This window comes from Camellia sinensis, chromosome 13 (genome assembly GCF_055761805.1).
Source record: "Camellia sinensis isolate YWXY chromosome 13, ASM5576180v1, whole genome shotgun sequence".
In the NCBI taxonomy this organism is placed as follows: Eukaryota; Viridiplantae; Streptophyta; class Magnoliopsida; order Ericales; family Theaceae; genus Camellia; species Camellia sinensis.
Window position 1 is genome coordinate 5,489,027 of NC_138973.1, and position 23,563 is coordinate 5,512,589.

A 23,563-nucleotide genomic window follows, 5' to 3' on the forward strand; every position below is an offset into this window, starting at 1 on the left:
ATTCGAATCCTCCGAGCGAGGGCAATTGTGTAATAAGCGTGCGTGAGTGTGTGTATGTCTCCCAACCCCACGTCTTTTTTCCTTTTTATTTACTAGCTTTTGATGGTTAGTCTAGGACATGTTTCAATTAGCATACAGTATGATAGCATGCGTGTATCCATACATTTGTCTTACATGCATCGGGCTCGGCGCATCATACTAACTGCATTTGTATTTCAATCCCAAAGTTGAATACATGTTAGTTGTAGCATCATCACATGCCATCTTAGAATAGCCAAGCCTATTGTAGTTACATCTTGTATGTGTTGCATTAGCCATCTTAACATGAGCTAGGATCATGCATTGATTACTAACTAGCTTTTGTTTTGTTTTGGCTCGGAGTACTAGGTAAGCTTTTATGCTTTAGCATCTTGCATGAGTGTGAGTGTTTTCCATGACAGCATGCTTACCATGAGGCTACGTGCTTATGTGTTATAACTGCCTGAATGCCTGTGCGTGAAGGTTGGGTTACTTAAATTAGAACAATGCATTGGATGCGAATTTTAAGCCCACTTGAGAGTGGCAAAACCATATTTTCTAAGCCCACTCGAGGGTGGCAAAATCCATGTCTTAGCCTACTCGCGGGTAGCACCATCAAATCATCCTCAAATAAACAAACACGCAATGTTTTGTTCCAATTTAGGCAACTTGGTCTATACTTGTTTGCTGTGCGCATAACATAGTAATTATAGGCTAATAACCGGGATAGGAATACATAATGTTTTCAAAATTGGATATCATGGTTAGTAGAGGCCGATCTTCGGATCGGGCGAGAGGGGGTGCTCATAGCTGACCTTCCCCAATCGTACCCAAGTTCCCGAGCCGAGGCAACTTTGGTGATAACGAACACGTGGCCTTCGGCACCAAGTCAGGGTTTCCTAAATTTCCCAAAATAAAATATTTAGGTGGCGACTCTGTATCTAGCAAAGCAGTCCATGTTTGGCACTTCTTTTCTAAAAATCTGTTTTTCTCAAAACAATTTGCCGGATTTGGACTCTTTGGTTCAGATTAAGAACCGTGACAATTCGAGAGTCCGAACTGCAGTGAGCCCAATATGAACAGAACGGGACTCATCCTCCCGGGGCGTTCGGGCGCGTCTATAGTGACATTGAGTCCAAACTGTAGTAAGCCCCAATGAACAAAACGGGATTTTTCCCGGGACGTTCGGGGACGTCTACACACCATTACTCACGTCCGTCGCACATCGCCACTGCCGTAAATCGCCATTGCCCTCTGTCTTTCACTCACACAGATCCTCAGACCACACTCAACCGACGACCCTCTCTCTCTCTCTCTCTGTTCAGTCTTTTCTTTGTATCTCTGTCTTCTTGTCTCCCTCTGTGATTTGGGTTCAGGTGAGTGTTTGTCGCCTCTAAATCCGCAGAGGCAGCTCTCCGGCCTCTAAATCTCGCAAGGGCTTTCCGTCTCCCATCTCTCTAACAAAGAAAAACGAGTCGGTTGTTCAGACCTCCTTCGATCCCGGTACTCTCTCTCTATAATCTATCTATCTGTATATGTAATTGATCAGATTATATCTCTGTGTGAGTTAAATTACTCTTCCTCTGCCCTTTGTGTGGTGTGTTCATGTAATTTAGATTCAGAATCAAATTTGAAAAACTCTAATGGCAATTGTGTGTAGTGGGTATTTTGATTTGAAGGGATTGAACTCCAATTGAGTTACAAATTGAAAAGCATTTGATGGAAATTTGATATGCCCATAACTAAATTGAAAAGAATATTTGCGATTGTCAAACCATATTTTCTGATCAAATAAAGTTATGTTTCAAGTCTTAACAATTCCAGATTGAAAATTGTTTTGCTACTATTTCCTTATCTTAGCAGTTATTTCTTTTTATCTGTCATCAGGCTAGGTTGAACGAGATCATAACTTCGGGGGCAAAGGACATTCATAGCAACAAATCGGCTGATGCACCTTGGACAGTCGATGGAGCTGGAATTCCTTCTAATGCTTCTGAGCTTCTACCCAAATTGGTAATTGGAGTTTGGTTGAATCAACTTCAGTAGCATATTTCAAATCTTATTTTTCAATTTGTTGATGAAATGGAATTTATTCAGAATTTGATAGGTTGATGAGAAATCTTAAATTCCTTTCTGACCCTGTAATGTGGCTTTTGTTCTCATTCTGCTGAGTTATGCAATGAAAAAAAAAACAAACAATTAGTGTAGATACTACTTTCACCACCCTAATTTACATCGTATTTTCCATCATGCCATTGGTTCACTTCAAATTCCCTGGTTCTGAAACCAATATTCTTATGGATCACAAATTGAAAAGAATTTGATGGAAAAGAATTTTTTGGTTATAAGGAACAGAGGGTGAGTTATATGAGTTTTGATTCGATGTTTTGTGAATTTTTTTTAAAAAAAGGTACGAAAGAATAGAAGATATGTTCTTTACATATAGTCAAACCGTTTCATGTCAATGTGGAAAGCCTCCAGTAAAGATATGTTCTTTACATATATGTTCTTTACATATGCATTTTTTATAATATATATTTATTTGTCTCGTTTTTTATAAGATGCTCAATTGAATCACTTTTGCAAAGCCTCCAGCAAATTTAGTTGTGCTTGAAGGTGATTGCTTAGATGTTACTGGTGATGGCAATGAATTAGAATCCTACCTGATGCAAAGACACATCCCAGGGAAAAAATCATTGTGTTTGCATTTTATAATCTTTTTAGCGATCTAGATTTACTTCCTTCAAAGAGGTCTTTCTAGTAGCAATTTACTAGGGAGGAAAATAAAAATGAAAAAAGAGAACATGTAAACAGCATTGTTACCAGTGAGATATTTGTTGTAGAGTTCTAGGAATGCACACATCTTGACTTTTATTAAGTTAGCTTCAAATTGCGTACTTTAACATGATCGCATATTGTCTTACGCACCCCGTCAAGAAAGTCTTACAAGTCTAAGTCTTGTTAAGTTCTGTGACTTGGACACGAGAAGCATAAATAAAGAAAGAAAGGAGTAGAGAAACAGCTTCATTGATTTCTCTGCTGCTTCTATAGAGCATACATTGCTCTACGAATGGAGATGAAAAGTGGCACAAGCACACATCTACCCCCATCTGCCCTCATTTTGACTCCAAGTTATTTAGCTATTATGAGGAACTTCATTAATTTTCATTGTTGTAGAATATACTAGTAACTGAGAAGATTGAATTCTATTTTGATTCATATATGTTGGAATGAAATCAGTAAAAGGGAATTATATTTTCATTCACACACAGGTTTGATTCTTGACTTTTTTATTTTATTTTTCCCTCCAAAATACTATGTATATTTCTTGAGAAAGGATTATCTGTTTGTTAAGAGATTGACATTGGACTGAATCTGTGTTTCTATTTTGTATTTGACAGGGTTGAATAGTCACCTACATGTTGAAGGTAAAGCTTCCATTTTTTCACTTTTGTTCCCTAGGATGCTTTTTTGTCTCACAGTTAGAACATGTAGATTTTATCAGTTTAGGGTATAGCTAATGTTACCTAAAATTTAAAAAAAAAAAATGCCAAAGCCAGGGGGTTTTATTGGTTAGGGGTAAAACAATGTATCCTTAGTTTGAGTGCAGCAGAGAGAATCTAATCTAGTGTAATATCACACATATTATTATTTAAGTATTCATAGTTTCTTCCATATTAAAAAGATGAGAGAGGTCTGAGAGATATCCTTTGTGCATATATCCACTAACATCTACTAGTCAATTGAGACAATCTAATATATTACATCAGATTCCTTGCAGAAAACTATCATCTCAAAACTATACTACATATCATAAGTCACTGGTTTAGAAAAAGCTGCACGTGGCCCAAATTTATTTTGTTGTTTTCTCTTGTAATGACTTGATCAAATGATAAACAGCTGTTGATAGACATCTAGTCCGTTATTTATTTTGTTGTAGCGACTTTTAAAGCAACTTTAGTCATTGCATGTTTTCTAATGGCCTAGTGTAGCTTTGAGTTTTTATTTATGAATTATGAAACTTGTGAATAGCACAAGGGTATCCATCTTCATCTTTGATGGATTGCAGAACATGGAGATTGATTAAAGCTGTTAATGTGAAGCTAACAGAAACTAGGACTTGTCCTTCTCATGGTTGGTTAGTTTGCCAACCAAGTGGATTGACCTTGGCCTCCCTCCTTGCAATAATGTATATTTTGTTTAGTATTTTGGATAAATCATTGTTAAGGACTAAATCTTTATACTTTTGGGTCCTATTGATTGTAAAACATATGTCCTGTTTGAATCAAGCTTGAATTCTGAAATTGCTTATGTCCTGTTTATTGCTAACCAAAGGGAAGGGGAATTTATGTCCTGTTTTTTTTCTTTCTTATGTTTGTTTGGTTATGGTATATTGAGTTACCAAAGAGTTTTGGGTCTTTATATATCTCAACCTTGTCATTTTAACCTCTAGCAGAGCAACTAAAATTGACATGAAGAAAATTTGTAATGGATAACACATGCATGCCATCTACTTTTACCATCACTTAGCGCTGCCTTATGTTATGACATTGACTTAAAATAAGTTGCCAGTATGTACTTGTTCCTATATATTAAGGTTCACCTAAAAAATAAGAATTTTTTTTATCCAAGGTGGTAGGCACTGAAACATGTATTTTTCATACTCTTTTATTTGATATTTGTTGTTTGATTGTCAAGAAAATATTAGAAATTTGCACCATCTTGGAGACCGCGCAAAGCATTATCTAAACAAAGAAATGAACAATATTTTAAGAAATTTGCACCATCTTGGAGACCGAATTATGATTTGTTTGTTAGTAATTCTCCATATGACATAGATAAATTTATTTTATTTGAATACCGCCTCATCTGTAATAGATTTTAAAAACTTAATTTGAGTCATTGAGTCTTAGTCATCATATGTCAGTTGACTATATTAATTGTATATAATTTGATGTTTACACAAATCATTTTTACTGCAGATTCACAATGGGCACAACTAATGGATTAGGATTTACACTAGCTCCTACCAGCCTACCATGACAGTTGACTATGAGAGTGAGTGAGCCCACACCTTCATGAACTCTTTATACATTCTGTTTCTGATTTTTTATTACTATTATTATATTTGACAGTTTGGGTTGCTTAGTTGCAACAAACATGTCATATTGAGTTGCTCAGAAGCTACTGAATCTCTCTCTCTCTCTCTCTCTCTCTCTCATATGGGGGTGAGGTGACTTGTGAAGTGTGGAGAATATAATACCAGAGAATAGTATATATAATAAAATATATTAGTAGGTCGGTTGTATTCACTGGCATGTATGTATAATGTATGTGTACTTGCTCAACGACTTGTTCATCTCTTCCAAGCCAGCCCTAGTTGTTATTCTCACTCTTCTTTCTCAAGTATATAAACTATATATAAAACATATTATATAGATTGTGTTTGGTACCAAAGATACATAGAGTCTTAACTCCCCTACTCTAAAATTAATTTAACTCCCTTACTCTAAAACATATAATATCTCACCCAGATCATATAAAGCTTACAAGATTTAGTTTGGTTGCTTATAGTTATGGTTCTTTATGATGTTGACAAAGTTTCCAAGAACATTCAGCACTTGATAAAATGGATCATGGACTGTTACACAGATTTATGTAAACTCATACTCTGCTGTGAAAATGATGTGGACATTCTTGAACAAGTTAAAAATTGCTGCAAAGTTATTGAGGTTGATGCTCTTGTGACTCATGAAGTAAGTATGCTCATTGATATTGAATAGTAGTTGTTTCTTGGTTGCATTTTATGACACTCCTTACATTATACTATTATCCTCTTCTTTCTTGATGGTGTGCATGGTTGATGGCCATAGGAACACTTCATATCACTTTGAAAGAAAATGGATAATCGACAATTCAATGTTTCCTATGTAATAAAAAATGGGAATTAAATGAATCCAACACCTAGACACCGACCTGCAATCAACACACATATTATAAACATAGCTGATAATCTCTAGAAAAATGATTGCAGGGAAAAATTTTGGAGAGTTAATTTGGGAAGCCATGAAGATTCAATTGATGTTTTCAGAAAATTTTAATCTCATTTCTTATGGGTTCCTAACATGGTTGGGATTGGTATCTTCATTCTTTTAACCAAAAATATTTCATAGAATTGTTAACAGGAATCCAAATACTACAAATATATAGAAATATAGAAATATTGAGGGATTTTGTTGGTCTTTAGGTCCATTCACTATGTGCAATGTATGCAGTCTGCTAGGGAATCTTCTGGGGCTAAAATCCCATATTGTCCCTAAATTTTCTTTGACTCTTCTCTCCCACAATTTTGCAGATCATGGAGGTTCTTATTCAAATAGCAAGGAAGGGAGACTTTGATCTACCGATGAGTTTTGCTGCTAAGATTGCTACAGAGCCGAAGAAAAACCTTAGGAAAGCAATTTTGGCTCTTGAAGCATGCAAAGCACACAAGTAGGATATTGAACAATAGATTTGTTGCCTTTGGCTTGTGTGAACAAAAGGTTTGGGCTTGTAATGCAGGGTTTTTGGGATTTTTTTTATACCATAAATTTGGACATGAGAAATTCATTTGGGGGAAAAAAAAAGGAAAAAACAGAAGAAGAATTTCATATATTACAATTTGACATTCTTGAAATGCATGTAATGAAATGAGGATTAACAGCACACATTTATGCTTCTTCAGATTATTTTATATACGGGGAAAGTTTCAAAAGCTTCTCGTGGATTTTGTTCACCCCAAGCTGATTCTTCAGGTACTGTGTTTGACACTTTGGTTAAAATGACTTCATCCAAGATGATAAACCTCTTTGCTAACATGCCATTTATAATGTCAATAGGCCATTCAAACCTCTTTGGTAAAGTGTGCATCATATGACTTCATAGATGAGTACTGGTAGAAAAGGTAAGATTATTCTAAGTGAGAGGGTAATTTTTGGTAAAAATTGGGCCGAGCTGTGAGATGGACTTGGTGGCCCAAAATGCCAAGGACTGGGTAAAAGGCCGAAATGTTACTGCGGCTCAAAAGAGATAAAAGTCACTCCGGCCCGAGCTGTTGAAGTGACTCCGGCTCAAGAACGATAGATTTACTCTGGCTCTGCGGAGACGATTGACTTACTTCGGCTAAAGGAATGTAAAGCTGCTTTGGTTTTGACAACTTGAGTTAGTCCGGTCTCAAAAGGTAGTCCGGTCATGATTGAATTCGGGATAGGTCGGTTGTAATGTTGTTACTCAGTGGATCGGTCCAAACACACCACGGTTCATGTATGAGAACCGAGATATGGTGTAACATGAAGAAGAACCGAACTACTGTTAGTATGGCCTACTTTGTGGCTCGGCATAGCCATTCTTACTTCGGTCGAATGGGAGTTCGGCCATAAAGAAAACCATCCCACATGGTTTAAGCAGTGGGGGAGGGTGTAAAAGGATAAGCATTATCCTTAGGAGAATGAATCCTAGGAGGACTCTGCATGGAGAAATACAAGTCCTACTAGGATTGTGCCACGGAAAACTTATAAAAGCCCACAAGCATCACCTTGGAGGAGGTAATTGAACATAATTCTTTCTGAGCAAATAGAGCTTTGTCTGTTTGTCAAGTTTTCTGACTTAGGCATCGGAGAGGTTTCCGGTACACACCCGCCGGCTAGCTCACGTTTGTGTTTTCAGGTGACAAAGCGACGTCGTACGGAGGAGCGTGGACTTGGTCAACAGGATTATACGAGGAGAATTATTTCCTCCCCGTACAATTGGCGCCGTCTGTGGGAAGAACAGACAAGAACAAAAACCTCTTGACTAAGCTTCTCCTTTTCTCATTCAATGGCACACATTGAAGACTTGCCGCAGTCCGCCGTCGACGGACTAACTCCAGAGGGGGGCGCAAGGCGTGAAGGATTACCTTCTGTCCCTCCCATGGCGGATTTGGAGCCCCAACAACATAACTCCAGGAGGAGTGGCAGGGGAAGGCGGAATAGCAGCCCTCGACATTCTCAGAGTCCTGACAGGCAAAGGAGGAGGATTGATCCTCAAGCCCTGGAAGATCGCGTGAAGGAACAAGATGAACTAATTCGAAAGATGGCGGCGGACATGGAGGCTTTGAAACGCCAGATGAAGACTAAAGATGTGGCGACAGGAGAGGGGCGCAAGCACAAGACGCCCCCTCGCCACTCAGAGAATCGTAGTAGGAATACTACACCCTCCCAAGGAGAGAGCAGAAGCCTCAGGACAGGCGACACTCACTCCTTATCTTCAAGGACTCGTCACTCCAGGTCTGAGAGGACGAGATCCGAAAGATCATACACTGAAGGAAGCACGTATTGGCCTTCACATTCACACCAAACCAGATCCAGACAAACAGAGCTGCCTAGGTCATCCGACTTACGAACCGTGCTAGAAGAAAAAGCACGATGCAAGGAGGATGCCAGGGCAAGAGATCCACACCGAGTTTCGGCCTTACAACGGTTGGCTCCTCGGACGCATGGAAGCGTCGAGGTTGGAGTGCCAATACCGCGACCGGCCTACGAACCAACGGACAAGGCATTGGCAAGACTACAGACTTCGCCGTTTGTCCCAGCGATCGAAAACACACCCCTACCATCAGGCTTCCTTCAGCCGAAATTCAATACATATGAAGGGAAGACGGACCCGTATTCACACTTGAGCCACTTTCGCCAAGTCATGGTTGTGTACAGGCGAAACGAGGCCTTAATGTGCATACTCTTCCCGTCAAGTCTTGGCGACCTAGGCTTGACTTGGTTCGAAAAGCTCCCAGAGGGCAGCATAGCCTCCTGGGCCCAATTGGCAGAAGCGTTCGTAACAAGGTTTCGAACAAACACTAAAACACCGGTGGAGATAGACCAGTTACTCTCCATCGACATGGATGAAAAAGAGACCCTCAAATCTTACAACAGTCGCTACTGGGAGACATTCAACCAGATTGGAGACTGCCCCACCAATCTAGCCATTGCGCAATATAAAAGAGGCCTACCAGTAGGGAACCGACTAAGGGATTCAATTACCATGACGCCACCCCTCACCATAGAGGCCCTGATGGAGAGAGTGCATCAGCACATCAGGGTAGAAGAGGATGGCGCACGTGCAAAAGCAAAATCTAGTGCAACCGTGGTACCAGAAAAGAAGACCTCAGCAAAGGTCAATACAGTAGATCGGCAGAATAAAAACGGGCGTGGCAGACGAGATAACGGAGAAGACCCAGACAAAAGATGGTTGAGAATCCGCACTGCCATAACAACGGTGTTCAAAAAACCAATATATCGGATTCTGAGCGAAATAAAAGACGAGCCATTTGTGAAGTGGCCAGCCAAGCTAGGGGAAGCTCAGAAGAATTACGACGACAGATCACGGTGCACCTTCCACAAAGAAAAGGGGCACCGAACTGAGAATTGCACGCCACTAAGACAGCACTTGGAAGAATTGGTGGCAGCAGGCCACTTGGACAAATACATTGAAGGAGGAGCGCAACCGGCCCCCCAAGATCATAATGACCATCCCAATAGAATGCCAATCGATGCACCACCTCAAGGCATTATCAATGTAATTCATGGAGTTTTCGAACCTGAGCGCGTATGCGAGCTCAGAGGTTCAATCAAGAAGGCTGAGCACTTTAGGGAAATATTAAGTGCCCAACCTGCCATCAAGAAGGGGAGGACAGAGGCAACAAACGTCATGTCCTTTTCGGATAAGAACTTAGAACGAATTTACTGCCCCCATAATGATGCCCTGGTTGTCACTCTCCGAGTCAAGGATTTTGACGTCAAGGGTAGTTCATGTGAGATCATGTATTACGACACATTCAAACAACTAAAGCTGCAAGACAAAGACTTGGCGCCTGCAGTTTCTCCCCTGATTGGATTCAACTCCATGCCAGAGTGGCCTGTCGGCAAAATAATCCTTCCGGTCAGAGCAGGAAGTGTAACAAAACAAGTGGAGTTCTGGGTATTGAAGGTCCCCTCCACATACAACATCATCTTGGGCAGAACATGGCTGCATGCCATGCGTTCGGTAGCGTCATCATACCATCAGGTAATGCGGTTCCCCAACGACACCGGCATAATTGAAGAAGTCTATGGCGATCAGATCATGTCAAAACAATGCTTCGCCACAGCGAATGGAAGCCGAGCTGCCAAAGGATACGTTCATTCGGTGGAAGAACCAGAAAGTAATGAACTATTCGCGGACGTCGGCAAAGAGGCTGATCAGAAAGCGGTGGAGGACTTGGTGGAGGTAAAAATAGATGAGAAGAACCCGGATAAATTCTTCTTGCTTGGCTCATCGTTGTCCAGCACTGAGAGATCAGAGGTCTTGGAATTCTTGACCTCTAATATCGAAGTGTTTGCCTGGACGCCCTACGACATACCAGGTATTGACCCAAACTTCATCAGTCACCAACTCAATGTCCACCCATCCGCCAGACCTGTCATTCAACGCACACGCAGATCGGCACTCCACCACGCCGAAATAGTGGCAGAAGAGGTAGGCAACCTGCTGGAGGCAGGAGCAATAAGGGAAGTGCACTACCCAAGATGGATCTCCAACACAGTCGTAGTGCCAAAAAAGAATGGTAAATGGCGTGTCTGCGTCGACTACAAAACAGTCAACAAGGCGTGCCCAAAAGATAGCTTTCCTCTACCAAGGATAGATCAACTGGTGGACCTAACGGCAGGGCATAACCGACTTAGCTTTTTGGATGCATACAGAGGCTACCACCAGATCGCCATGCATGAACCAGACCAGGAGGTCACATCCTTCACAACACCAAGGGGGTTATATTGCTACAAGGTCATGCCCTTTGGCCTAAAGAACGCAGGGGCGACATTCCAAAGGATGGTCACCAAGATGTTTGAACCATTGTTAGGCAGAACAATGGAGGCTTACATCGACGACATGGTAGTCAAAAGCAAGGATGAGAATGACCATCTGAAAGATCTAGGCGAGATGTTCCAGATCCTGAAGAAACACAAGCTGTGCCTCAACGCGTCCAAATGCGCATTCGGAGTTGGATCTGGCAAATTCTTAGGCTTCCTGGTGACCAACCGAGGTATAGAAGCAGACCCCTCTCAGATCAAAGCAATCCAGGAGTTGGAGAGACCAAACTCAGTCAAAGAAGTGCAGCATCTCACTGGTATGGCGGCTGCACTCAACCGGTTCATAAGCAGGTCATCAGACAGGCTACGACCATTCTTCCAAGCTTTAAAGGCCAAGTTTGAGTGGGATGAAGAATGCGACCGAGCTCTAGAAAGCTTGAAGGAATACATGTCTTCCCCACCACTACTTGTTACTCCAGTACCTGGTGAAGAACTCTTTTTGTACCTGGCAGTTTCTCAGCACGCAGTCAGCGCAGTGTTGGTTCGCGCAGAAGGAATACAACACCTGCCCATCTTTTATGTCAGCAAGACATTGTTGGGAGCCGAAACAAGGTACTTGCCCTTGGAGAAACTAGCATTAACATTAATGATGGCATCCAGAAAATTGGCGCACTACTTTCACGCCCACACCATAGTCGTCCTCACGGCCTTTCCACTAAAAGCTCTATTTGAAAGGGCGAACTTTAGTGGGCGAATCTTAAAGTGGGCAGTGGAGTTGGGACAATTCGACATTAAGTTCCAACCCAAGACCGCAATAAAAGCCCAATCTTTGGCAGACTTCGTCGCGGAGTTTACTCCTGGAAGTCATCATATCTGCCCAGTCGACCTGACTGACACAACCGAACTAGGGACGAAAGTTGACGCCGGAATAGCGCAACCCCTAGTGGAAGGTAGTCAATCAAGCACCAAGGCAGACCATACTAAGGACAACAAGGAAGAAACAAACAAAGGCTCACCAGCAGTTCAAACAGAGGACAAAGGACAGATAGCCAACATGGACCTTGAAGAAAACACCATTCTTGACCTCACGACATCATCTGATCCTTCCACTTGCTGGAAACTATTCGTTGGAGAGATGTGGAAGCTCTTTGTGGATGGAGCATCCAACCGACATGGTGCAGGGCTTGGCATAGTCCTCATCTCTCCAGACGGCCTGGTTATAGAGCAAGCAATCAACCTTGGCTTCCCAGCATCCAACAATGAAGCGGAGTATGAGGCGCTTCTCGCAGGACTCAAGTCAGCACACTTCATGAAAGCAACCGAACTAATGGTATACAGTGACTCTCTGCTGGTGGTAAACCAAATTTCTGGCGAATACGAAGCAAAGGACGACAGAATGGCCAAGTACCAAGAGTTAGTCAGAACGGAGATCAAGAAGTTTGATGTGGTAAGGATAGAACAAATTGGCAGGGAGGAAAACAGCCGAGCGGACGAGCTAGCAGGCCTTGCCTCAATGGCAGATACATCAGTCCCTCATCCATTACTCATCGACTTCTTACCAAGACCAAGCATAGAAGACCCCGAAGCAGAAGAAGTATGTTGCACAGAATTAGGCCCTTCTTGGATGGATCCCATCATCCTATTCCTAAAAGACGGCATCCTACCAGAAGAGAAAAAAGAAGCCAACAGAATAAGGGCAAAGTCACAGCGGTTTTGGCTATCTCCATCTTTGGCATTATACAAGAAGTCGTTCTCTGGGCCTTACCTCAAGTGTGTTCATCCCAGCAAAGTAGAAGCATTCCTGTTCGAAATACACGAAGGGGTGTGTGGAAGTCATCAAGGGGGAAGGTCGCTCGCTTACAGGGCTATTTCGCAAGGATATTGGTGGCCATATATGCAAGCAGACTCAGAAAAATATGTGAAGAAGTGTGAGAAATGCCAAAAATTCGCGCACCAAATACATCAACCAGCAAGAGAACTCCTACCATTAACTAGCCCATGGCCTTTTGCAATGTGGGGCTTGGACATAGTAGGACCACTTCCAACAGCGCCCGGGGGAAGAAAATTCTTTCTCGCAGCAACAGACTACTTCACAAAGTGGGTGGAAGCAAAAGCATTGGCGTCAATCAAAGAAAAAGATGTGAAGAAGTTTGTCTGGCAGAATATCATCACTCGGTTTGGCATACCAAAAGCACTCATCTCAGACAATGGTACTCAGTTCGACGGCAGAATCTTCAGAAGCTTTTGTGAAGAATACAAGATAGAGTTCTACAATTCCACACCGGCATATCCTCAAGCAAATGGACAAGCTGAAGCATCAAATAAAGTCGTCTTGGATGGACTAAAGAAAAGGCTAGAGAGAGCAAAAGGCAAGTGGGCAGATGAACTTCCTCACGTCTTATGGGCTTACCGCACCACGCCCCGGCGATCAACCGGAGAAACACCATTCTCCTTAGCTTATGGAATGGAAGCAGTGATCCCACTAGAAGTTGGCCTCCCCACAATTCGAAGCGAAAATTTTGATCCAGACTTAAATGGAGAAGCCATAGCCTTAGAACTCAACCTTGCAGAAGAAAGAAGAGAAAGAGCGCTGGTCCACATCGCCTCATACCAACGAGAGTTAATAAGAAAATACAGCAAAAAGGTGCATCCAAGACAATTCAAGATTGGGGATTGGGTACTACGCAAAGTAATGGGAAACACCTTGATCCCAGGAGACGGCAAGTTAGGCCCAAATTGGGAAGGTCCTTATAAGGTGGTTGGGTTAGCAGGCAAAGGGGCATACCACCTAGAAGACAAGGATGGCAAGGCAATCCCTAGGCCATGGAATACGGCCAATCTCAAGTTATTTTACTTTTAGCTCTTCTTTTTTCAAACATGTGTAATTTTTTCTTCCTTCAATAAAATGAGAAATTCTTTTTAGCACAAATTACTCTTTGTAAAAGTTAGCTTTAAAGACTTGAGTATATTGCAAGCATTCTATTCTAAAGTTAGCTGGAAAAACTAACTCAGAGGTTGGCTGGATTAAACCAACACCCTTCCTAAGCCCAGGATAAGGATCCAGGCTGCAGGACGTTTTGGTCGGAACAACCAAACATTGTTCTAAGTTAGCCGGAAAAACTAACTTAGAGGTTGGCTGGAATAAACCAACACCCTTCCTAAGCCCAGGATAAGGATCCAGGCTGCAGGACATTTGGTCGGAATAACCAAATACTATAAGTTAGCTGGAAAAACTAACTTCCATAGTTGGCTGGAATAAACCAACACTTGTTACCCTTCAGCCGAAGTAAGTGTATGGCTGAAGAGTGGTTGGCTGGAATAAACCAACACTTGTTACTCTTCAGCCGAAGTAAGTGTATGGCTGAAGAGTGGTTGGCTGGAATAAACCAACACCTGTTACTCTTCAGCCGAAGTAAGTGTATGGCTGAAGAGTGGTTGGCTGGAATAAACCAACTCTTGTTACTCTTCAGCCGAAGTAAGTGTATGGCTGAAGAGTGGTTGGCTGGAATAAACCAACTCTTGTTACTCTTCAGCCGAAGTAAGTGCATGGCTGAAGAGTGGTTGGCTAGAATGAACCAACACATTGTACTCCTCAGCCGAAGTGATTATATCGGCTAAGGAGTGGTTGGCTAGTAAGCATATTTTAACCAGCCTAAACCGAAATAACAATTGAAGTAATAGAAGACATTACAAATGCAAGCATACACACAACAACCGGAATAAGAGTTGCGTAAAATTTTCATTCAAAGAAAAGTCATTACAAAGGGGCATACTTCGGTTACAAAGAGAAGAAAAAATTAAGAGAAAAGTTCATCAATTTCAGCATCAAAAGCCGCATCATCACCAACTCGAAGACCGGTCTCAAGAGGAAGCTCACTCTCGGCTGCCATGATTCCTTCGGTTGGAACCACGTCTTCATTCGGCTGCTCGATAGGAAGGTCCTCTACCATGGGTTCCAACCGAAGTGATGGGTCGGCACCAACAACCGGAATGTCTTCAGGAGCAGAGGAGTCATCAGTGTCTGAGTCCTCCAGAAACTCTTGTTGCAGAGCGTCTACATACGCCGCAAGGGACTTCGGTATAAAGTAAGCTGGAGGGTCGAAGACCTCGGTCTGTTGATCATGACTGAGCTTCTCCACAGCCGCCCTCCAGCCACATTTGAAGAAAAGCTCCTTGGCGGCGTCGCATTGTTTGACATAGGCCTCCTCTGCCTCCTTGTAACCTCGCTTGTACCCCTCCTTTTCGGCCGCCTCCATGTTCTTTTTTAATTCGCTTATTTCAGCGTCTTTTCTCTTCTCAAGCTTCAGCAGCTCACGCAGATATTTGTCTTTCATTACAATGGCCGCTTTTTGCCTCTCTGCTTCAGCCGAACTAACCACATCGGCAAGTCGACCGTTCTCTGCTTGAAGCTCGGACAGTTTTCTTTCGGCCTCCGCTAGTTCGGCCGCCTTTGCCTCGGCTTCTGCCATTGCTTGCCTTGTAGTTTTTCTTAGTTCTTGAACTTTCTTGTATGTAATATTGTTCTTTTGTAAGGCCTGGCAAAACAAAAATTTCTTTTCAGCCGAAGTAAAAGTTGGAAAATACGGGCAGAAAAAACAGACAGAGCTACTTACCAAGATCATGGACTTGGAAGCAGACCGAATTGATTTCATTTCGGTGTTCAGTTGCTTCAAGTGGTGCTCCATGTCCTTGGGGAGGCACACACTTTTGGCTAGGTTAAAGGCCAGTTGGTGGTCTTTTTCAGCCACGACCGAGTCAGTAGCTTTGATGTCTCGGTCGTTGAAGGTCAGCGGCGGAGCCCACTTCGGAGATTCAGCTCGGTCGGTTTGCTCCGGTTGGGGGGAAGGTTGAGGACTCTGGGGGATGGATTCAACCTCATCGACTAGTTGCTGTTCGGTCGATGTATTTCGGGCGCGTTTGGAAGGGCGAGATGAAGAAGGCTGCTGAGAAGGGAGGGCCACAACGGCAGGCTGCACCTCGACGGATGGCTGTACTTCGGCTCTGGTTGACGCAGTTAGAAGGGCCCTGACTCTGCTCTTCTTTGCCATTTCTTCCTCAGCAGTTAATGGAACAAGTCTTATTTCGGGCAAAGTTGGGTCCGGTTCTGGTGCTTCCTCAAGAAGGAAATCGGTTACCCTTGCTTTTCGGCGACCGCTGTACCGGTAGGTCGGCTCAAAGTTCAGAAGCTTAGCCCAACTTCTTTCTTTAATCCGTAGTGCGGCTCGCAAAACCGCAAGGTTGGGATAGCTATACAGGGAATGGAGGTGGGCAAAATCTGCAAAAAAGAAGAAGTGTTAGTTCGGTCAATAGATTAAAAAACCGAGATAACATACAAGGAACAAGACCGAAGTTAAATTACCAGGCTCTCCCATTTTCCAATTTATAGGTCGGCCAGGAATTTGGGCTTGAAAATCCTCAAAATTCCCAGAGACCCAGAAGAAGTCATCATCATTAAGGTCTTTGTCCGGTGTGTGCTTAACAATCTTCTCTCGGCGGCGGCGGATCCTAAGGTAATAGACCCATCCAGCATCTTTCGAGCCGATGGAATATTGATGGAATATTTCGGCAAGGCCAAGGTTTAAACCGGTTTGGTGGTTTAGTGCGGCTATACCCATAATAATACGGTATGTATTGGTGGACAGTTGGGTGGGGCATAACCTAGTTTGCCTAAGGAACTCACAGATCAACGGTTGTACAGGAAACCGTAGTCCGGTCTCTATTATGGATTGAAGAGTAAAAGGAACGAAACCTTCGTTGTCCCATCGAATGACGTCCTTTTTTGCTAAAGTCAAATGAACGTCATCCGGTATATCATAGTCCTTCCTGAATTCGGCCATCCCACCAGGGGTCTCAACTAAATACCTATACTTACCCATTTGTTGTATAATTTAACGAGTAAGTTATTTCGGTGCGATAATCGTGCTCAGAAGCTCGGTTGAGCGCACGCGGGAGTGCCTGGGTAACCTAAGTCTACAAAGTAAAAAACAGAGGGGGTTAAAGCACTGATCAATGGACCGTGCTACAATTTACAAGCAAGGTATAAAAGCCCTACTTCGGCCTCAAAGAACTAGTTCTTTCATCAGAAGGTCTGGTAGCTCGGTTTGAGCAGGTTGCTCGATAGACCGGTTTAACGTCTAGGGGCAGCTTTCTGAGTTCGGTCTAAGAACTAAGAAAGCCGGCTTGGCCCCAAAAGCTTAGCTTGGTTATGGACCGAAGTACCTAGTTCGGTATGTGCGTTTGTTCGGTGATCTTATCTTGGCTAGAGTGGTTCAGAAGAAACTACTGATATTCCTACAAGTTCTAGTTCGGTTATTTTCTGAATCTATCTACATACATAACACAAACAGTATCCTAGTTCGGTTGGGACGTGATTCTGGATCAAAATCGAGTTTTCTCTAGGGTATATGACATATAGTCATGGGCTTTACTGATTTTTTTCCATGAAAGTACTAAAGTAAAATAGAGCTGGAAGAAAAATGTTTTGCAAAAGCAAGTAGAGCATGGAAAACAGAATATGAAAACAAAACAAAGGAAAGGAAAAAGGATCGCTTACCAGGAAAAGATGAAGCAGAGGGCAGGAGCAACGGAACCAACGAAGAACACAGACTCAGGAGGCTCAGAGGCTGGAGAAGCAGAGGCACAGAGAGAGAAGAAGGTGAATGGTTCAAAGGTAGAATGATCGTTTTGTGGAAGGAGAGAGAAAGGGCGGGAGCTGTTCAAAAATTTCGTACTACGAGGGCGGCGTGACAGCTGCTTCCAGCCAATCAGAGCTTGCCACGTGTCACTGGAATGGGAAGCGTTACAGACGCTATGATTGAAGAGACGTTTTTGACCGGGCAGAACGGAGCCCGGAGTGAAATTAGCTCGGCTTAAAAATTCGAGAGTTTTTAGCTCGGCTGGAGAGGCTAAAGTATTCTTAGCTCGGCTGGAAAAGCTTAAAACGACGCTAGCTCAGTTGATAGACTGATAATCCCAATCATGCCATGCAGATGGAATTAAGGGGCAATTGAGAGGGTAATTTTTGGTAAAAATTGGGCCGAGCTGTGAGATGGACTTGGTGGCCCAAAATGCCAAGGACTGGGTAAAAGGCCGAAATGTTACTGCGGCTCAAAAGAGATAAAAGTCACTCCGGCCCGAGCTGTTGAAGTGACTCCGGCTCAAGAACGATAGATTTACTCTGGCTCTGCGGAGATGATTGACTTACTTCGGCTAAAGGAATGTAAAGCTGCTTCGGTTTTGACAACTTGAGTTAGTCCGGTCTCAAAAGGTAGTCCGGTCATGATTGAATTCGGGATAGGTCGGTTGTAATGTTGTTACTCAGTGGATCGGTCCAAACACACCACGGTTCATGTATGAGAACCGAGATATGGTGTAACATGAAGAAGAACCGAACTACTGTTAGTATGGCCTACTTTGTGGCTCGGCATAGCCATTCTTACTTCGGTCGAATGAGAGTTCGGCCATAAAGAAAACCATCCCACTTGGTTTAAGCAGTGGGGGAGGGTGTAAAAGGATAAGCATTATCCTTAGGAGAATGAATCCTAGGAGGACTCTGCATGGAGAAATACAAGTCCTACTAGGATTGTGCCACGGAAAACTTATAAAAGCCCACAAGCATCACCTTGGAGGAGGTAATTGAACATAATTCTTTCTGAGCACATAGAGCTTTGTCTGTTTGTCAAGTTTTCTGACTTAGGCATCGGAGAGGTTTCCGGCACACACCCGCCAGCTAGCTCACGTTTGTGTTTTCAAGTGACAAAGCGACGTCGTACGGAGGAGCGTGGACTTGGTCAACAGGATTATACGAGGAGAATTATTTCCTCCCCGTACACTAAGCTAAGAGGTTTTTAATTTCTTCTTTTAGTTTCTCTTGTATTTATTATTCTTATTATTCCTTTTTTCTGGTATATTATTATTATTATTAATATACAGTATATTAGTAATAATACTGTATATTATTTTTAATTTCTCCTTTAGATTATACTGCATATTATTATTATTATTATTATTATTAGTTTCTCTGGTAGAAAAGGTAAGATTATTGTATTAATGTTGCATAGGTGAACTTTTCAATTGTTGTTCTATCCTACCATATAAAAAATTTAATGTTTTATCCTAATTATGTATGCTTAAGAATTTACATTGTAGGTTGGTGATTGGTTTGGAACCAATTTGCCAGTAGTTAAGCTTTTTGTAATCTTGTTCGGTAGATCAGTAAATTCTGTCACGAGGGTTCATTTTGCTTCCATTATATGTGAGGTGCACTTGATTAGAGGCCTATTGATGGAGGATGACTTTAGGAAACTTGGGTTAATGCTGCCTACAATAAGCATTGTTATGGATTTTAGTCATGGAAAGTTTCTAGGATTTGGGTTCTAAGAGGTAAAAGAAAGATTTATGTGTTTATAAGAAAGGAGGGAGTTAAAATGGAATAAAAGAATGGATTCTCTGGTGTTTACATATACACAAAACAAGATGGGTAGATCTACCTATTATAACCCATGTATCTGGGTTTTTATTTTTTTAATGTCCTGTAATATTTGTTCACATTGAAAAATGGTACCAATTTTATATCGTTTATAAATTGTCCTTTCTACATTAAAGTACAATGAAGTACTACTGAAATTCAAGGACCTAGGTAAGTAAGTGTGAATGGAACTAATGATATTCTCACTAGCTATGCAGGCAATGAGGGGTGTGAATATGTCCTAAGGCGTATTCTTCGTCGAGATGTACGTTATGGAACTGAAGTCCTAAAAGCTCAACCTGGATTCTTCAATGGGTAGGAATGAAAAACTAGCCTGCAATGTTTGTTAATTATTGTTTGTAATTGCTGCAATGTATTATAGTTCTACTTTATATGGTGCCATGTTTAACTTTACATTTATTATCCCTAATTGCTGTATTTTTTAGATTACGTATGTTGTTCCTAATTGATATATATCATCTCTTCTAGAGGTTGCTTAATAATTGTGTGGAAATCAGGCATGTAAAGGTGGGGGTGCAAGTGATGGGTGACATATTTCCAGAGCTAAGACACCATGAAGTGCATATCAGGGACACAATTGTAACAGAGGAAACAACTTTTGGCAAGACATTGCTTAATGTAAGCTGAGCTATGTCTACAATGTTTTAGGCTTTTAGCTCTACTTTGTAGATAAGTTGAATTTGCTTCCATTTAAGCCTTTGTTTGATGTTTGGCTTGGACGTTCGTGTTTGTGGAACATTTCTGAGAGAGTTTGTAGTTGGGTTGAATGAAATCTTGTTTTGACATCTTACTGGACATCTTGTTTGGATTTCTTAGCTTTTTTTTAAAAAAAATGTTATTGTTCCTTAATTGTGGTTGGGTTGATTGAATTTTGTTCGATATTGGATTGACTGGTTATAAACAAAAATGGATTGTTCTCAACAAAAAAAAAAACAGAAGAGATTTGTCGACTAAAAAATTGGTCGGCAAATTCTACACTTTTGCGACTAAAATCATTGGTCGGCAATTTCTTACCTTTTGGCGACTAAATTGTTAGTCGGCGATTCCTCGACTTTTGGCAACTAATCTATTTGGTCGTGGAATGTGACAATTGGCGACTAAGATATTTGTTCGGGAAAATATCACTTTTCGCGACCAAAATGTTTTAGCGACAAAATGGGTTAGTCGCAGTAATGATATATTTAGCGACCAAAAAGTTAGTCGGTAACTCCAACTTTTCCCGACCAACCAAAATATTGGTCGCGAATTACTTTTTGCCGACCCTCAATTGGCGACCAAAGTAGCGACTATAAAAATTGGTCGCGGATAACTTTTGCCGACTAAAAATGAGCTTTTAACGACCAATTTTTTTGTTGCCAAAAGTGTTAATTCTTGTAGTAAAAAATTATTATTTTCCAACATGAAAGCCTCACTCGACTAGGAAGGGCTAAAGAGAAAGGGATTAGTTGGGTACCAAGCATTGCATAAAGTGGTTGTGCCTAGTGGTTCTTCTAGGGGCCACACCCCCAGCCACTACCACTATTACTTATTGAGCTCTAATTTATGAGATGAATTAGGTGGTGATTTGTGTCATTATAAAGGTTGCAACTTTTACTGTAACTCACAAAGGCTATATTAATTACATTTGTGTATATGTTACATTTGTATTGAACACAAGTGATACTTGCATCAAACTAAGTAGCAGTTTTGAGTCACGATAAGAAAGGTTGAGGGTTTGGGTGGATGTGGTGGCTAGGGATTAGATGGACGAGTTTATTAAGGCCCCGTTTGAGAACCCTCACATTTAGTTAAAAAGTCAAAAAGCTATTAAAAAAGTCAAAAAGTTAACAACCTATACCAAAAAGTCAAAGATTCTCTTTTCTCTCTACTTTTTGCACATCTTTTCATAAAAAGTCAAAAAGTCATCCTAAACATACTAGTTTTTTTTAGCTCATATTTTAGCTAAATAGCCAAAAAATTACTAAATTAGCCTGTTCCCAAACGAGACCTAAGTGGTATGGAAAGGAGAAGGAGTGTTGGCTAGGGATTAAGTGGACGAGATTTGTTAGGTGGTATAAGAAGGAGAAGAAGTGTCAGGGAAAATCATGGTGGGAATGATGGAAAAGGGACAAGGTCCCGTTTGTTTTCAAAGGTAGAATGGAAGAGATTTATAGTGAGGGGATTAATAGTTAGGAGATTAAGTAAAATTGTGTTTGTTTTGATGATAGTTGTTAGTGTAGGAATTGTTAAATTATTTTTATATAAAATAATAAAACAAATAAAAAAATATAAAAAATTAAACATTAATATTTTAAAAAAAAATCTCAATATATAAATAATAAAAAAAAAAAATTCTAATCCTCTCACTATTTTTCTAATACTATCTCTACCTCCTCCTTCCCAATTCCTCTTCCAAGGCCTTTACTAATATCAAGGGATTAGGAGTCTCCTTCCCATCTCTCAAAACAAACACCCTATATAGTAGTCCCATCTCACTATTAAACCTAATCTCCTCTTTATAATTCTAAACAAACGGGGCTAATGTGTACGGAAGGGTTGGGGATGGCAATTTACAAAGGCCCGTGGTCGTTGGCTACGGTGGTAAGAGTGGAAAGGCATGGGTTGGGGTGGCCGTTTATATAGGTGGTGGGTAGTGTTGGGCATAAAGAAGGAAAAGAGAAGGGAGATTTTGTTATTTAAAAAAATTACTACCTATCTGTAATTATATTTTAACATTTATTTATTTATTTATTTTTATAATTTTAGTAAAATGACAATTATATATCACTTGTTTATTTAACTTTTTATATCACCAACTGTACGGGGAGGAAATAATTCTCCTCGTATAATCCTGTTGACCAAGTCCACGCTCCTCTGTACGACGTCGCTTTATCACCTGAAAACTCAAACGTGAGCTAGCCGGCGGGTGTGTGCCGGAAACCTCTCCGATGCCTAAGTCAGTAAGCTTGACAAATAGACAAAGTTTTATGTTCTCAAAAAGGTTGTGTTCAATTACCTCCTCCAAGGTGACGCTTGTGGACTTTTATAAGTTACCTGGCAAGAAATTATTTATTTATATTAATTTTTAATAAATAACTTAAAAAAATTGAATTAATCATAAATTTCTATATAGAGAATGATACAAAATGATTCTGTAATAAAAAGATATCAAAAATCCAAAATATATACTCCTTCCGTCCCAAAATATTAGTCCCTTATTCCATTTTTCATTGTCCCAAAATATTAGTCCCTCTTCAAAAATCAAGTACAAAAATAATATAAATTTCTTATTTTACCCTTCTTTTAAATTAATAAACAACATAAAAAGTACAATTATGCATTGATATTCTCAAAAAATGTACTATCAAAAGGATAATTTTGGAAAATCAATTTTTTTTAAATGCAATAATTGTACTATCAAAAAAAGTTTAATTCTCCAAAAGAGACCATTATTTTGTGACGGAAGGAGTATCAATTTTTAAATTAAAAAAAGTTTGTTTTTCTCTCTCTCCTCCTTCCGACTTTCCCATCTTATAAATGCATCTCTGCTCATCGCCCTGCTTCTCAAGCAGACACCACCAACTTTCCCATCCCTTCTCCTCCAACCTCCTCCCAAACAAAAAACAAAAAAAATTGAGCTAAACAAAGAAGAGAAAAACTACATAAAAAACAGAGAAAATTCATGAGGACCACAACAATGGCAACAACAACATTTTCGCCGCCAGCGACCCTAGAAAGGTCGCCGTGGCACTCTCCGGTGCCGTACCTTTTCGGGGGACTGGCGGCGATGCTGGGTTTGATAGCCTTCGCCCTGTTGATCCTTGGTTGTTCTTATTGGAAGCTTTCTACCCATTTGGAAGAGAGCCGTGGAGGTGGCGGCGACAGAGATCTCGAGGGCGGTGAAGACAAGTCCGGCGGTAGCGCCACAGTGGCTTTGCCTGTTTTGGAAGAGAAAGTATTGGTGATAATGGCTGGAGATGTCAACCCAACTTTCTTGGCCACACCCATCTTTAGCAAAGCAGCTTTTTTTGGTGATGATGGTAAAGGGAAGAGTGAGAATGAAGAGAGAGAGAAGACAAAACAATCGATGGGTCATCACGATCAGACCACCACCACCACAACAACAATGGAAAGTATAGAGTTTGAAGAGACTCAAGGAAACCAAGAGAGCCAAGAGTGAGCTCAAATCTTTTTGAGAAAGAGATCTTTGTTTTCTTCC

General features: G+C 41.2%; 1 protein-coding gene across 4 annotated transcripts; it reads left to right on the plus strand.

The window, feature by feature from the left end:
• Positions 1–1,249: 1,249 nt before the first annotated feature.
• LOC114257105 (replication factor C subunit 3-like) lies at positions 1,250–20,209 on the plus strand. Of its 4 annotated transcripts, XM_082901290.1 has the most exons (9): positions 1,250–1,521; positions 1,906–2,031; positions 3,420–3,446; positions 5,001–5,076; positions 5,593–5,774; positions 6,374–6,510; positions 6,743–6,812; positions 6,897–6,961; positions 19,863–20,209. In XM_082901290.1, exons 4-8 carry the CDS (start codon positions 5,058–5,060, stop codon positions 6,954–6,956), a joined length of 468 nt encoding a protein of 155 aa, XP_082757416.1. In that variant the 5' UTR covers positions 1,250–1,521; positions 1,906–2,031; positions 3,420–3,446; positions 5,001–5,057; the 3' UTR covers positions 6,957–6,961; positions 19,863–20,209. The 4 variants fall into 4 exon arrangements, with proteins under 4 accessions (XP_082757416.1, XP_082757417.1, XP_082757418.1 ...); XM_082901291.1 differs by lacking the exon at positions 3,420–3,446 and having other exon boundaries at positions 5,001–5,080; XM_082901292.1 differs by lacking the exon at positions 3,420–3,446 and having other exon boundaries at positions 5,671–5,774.
• Positions 20,210–23,563: the final 3,354 nt, after the last annotated feature.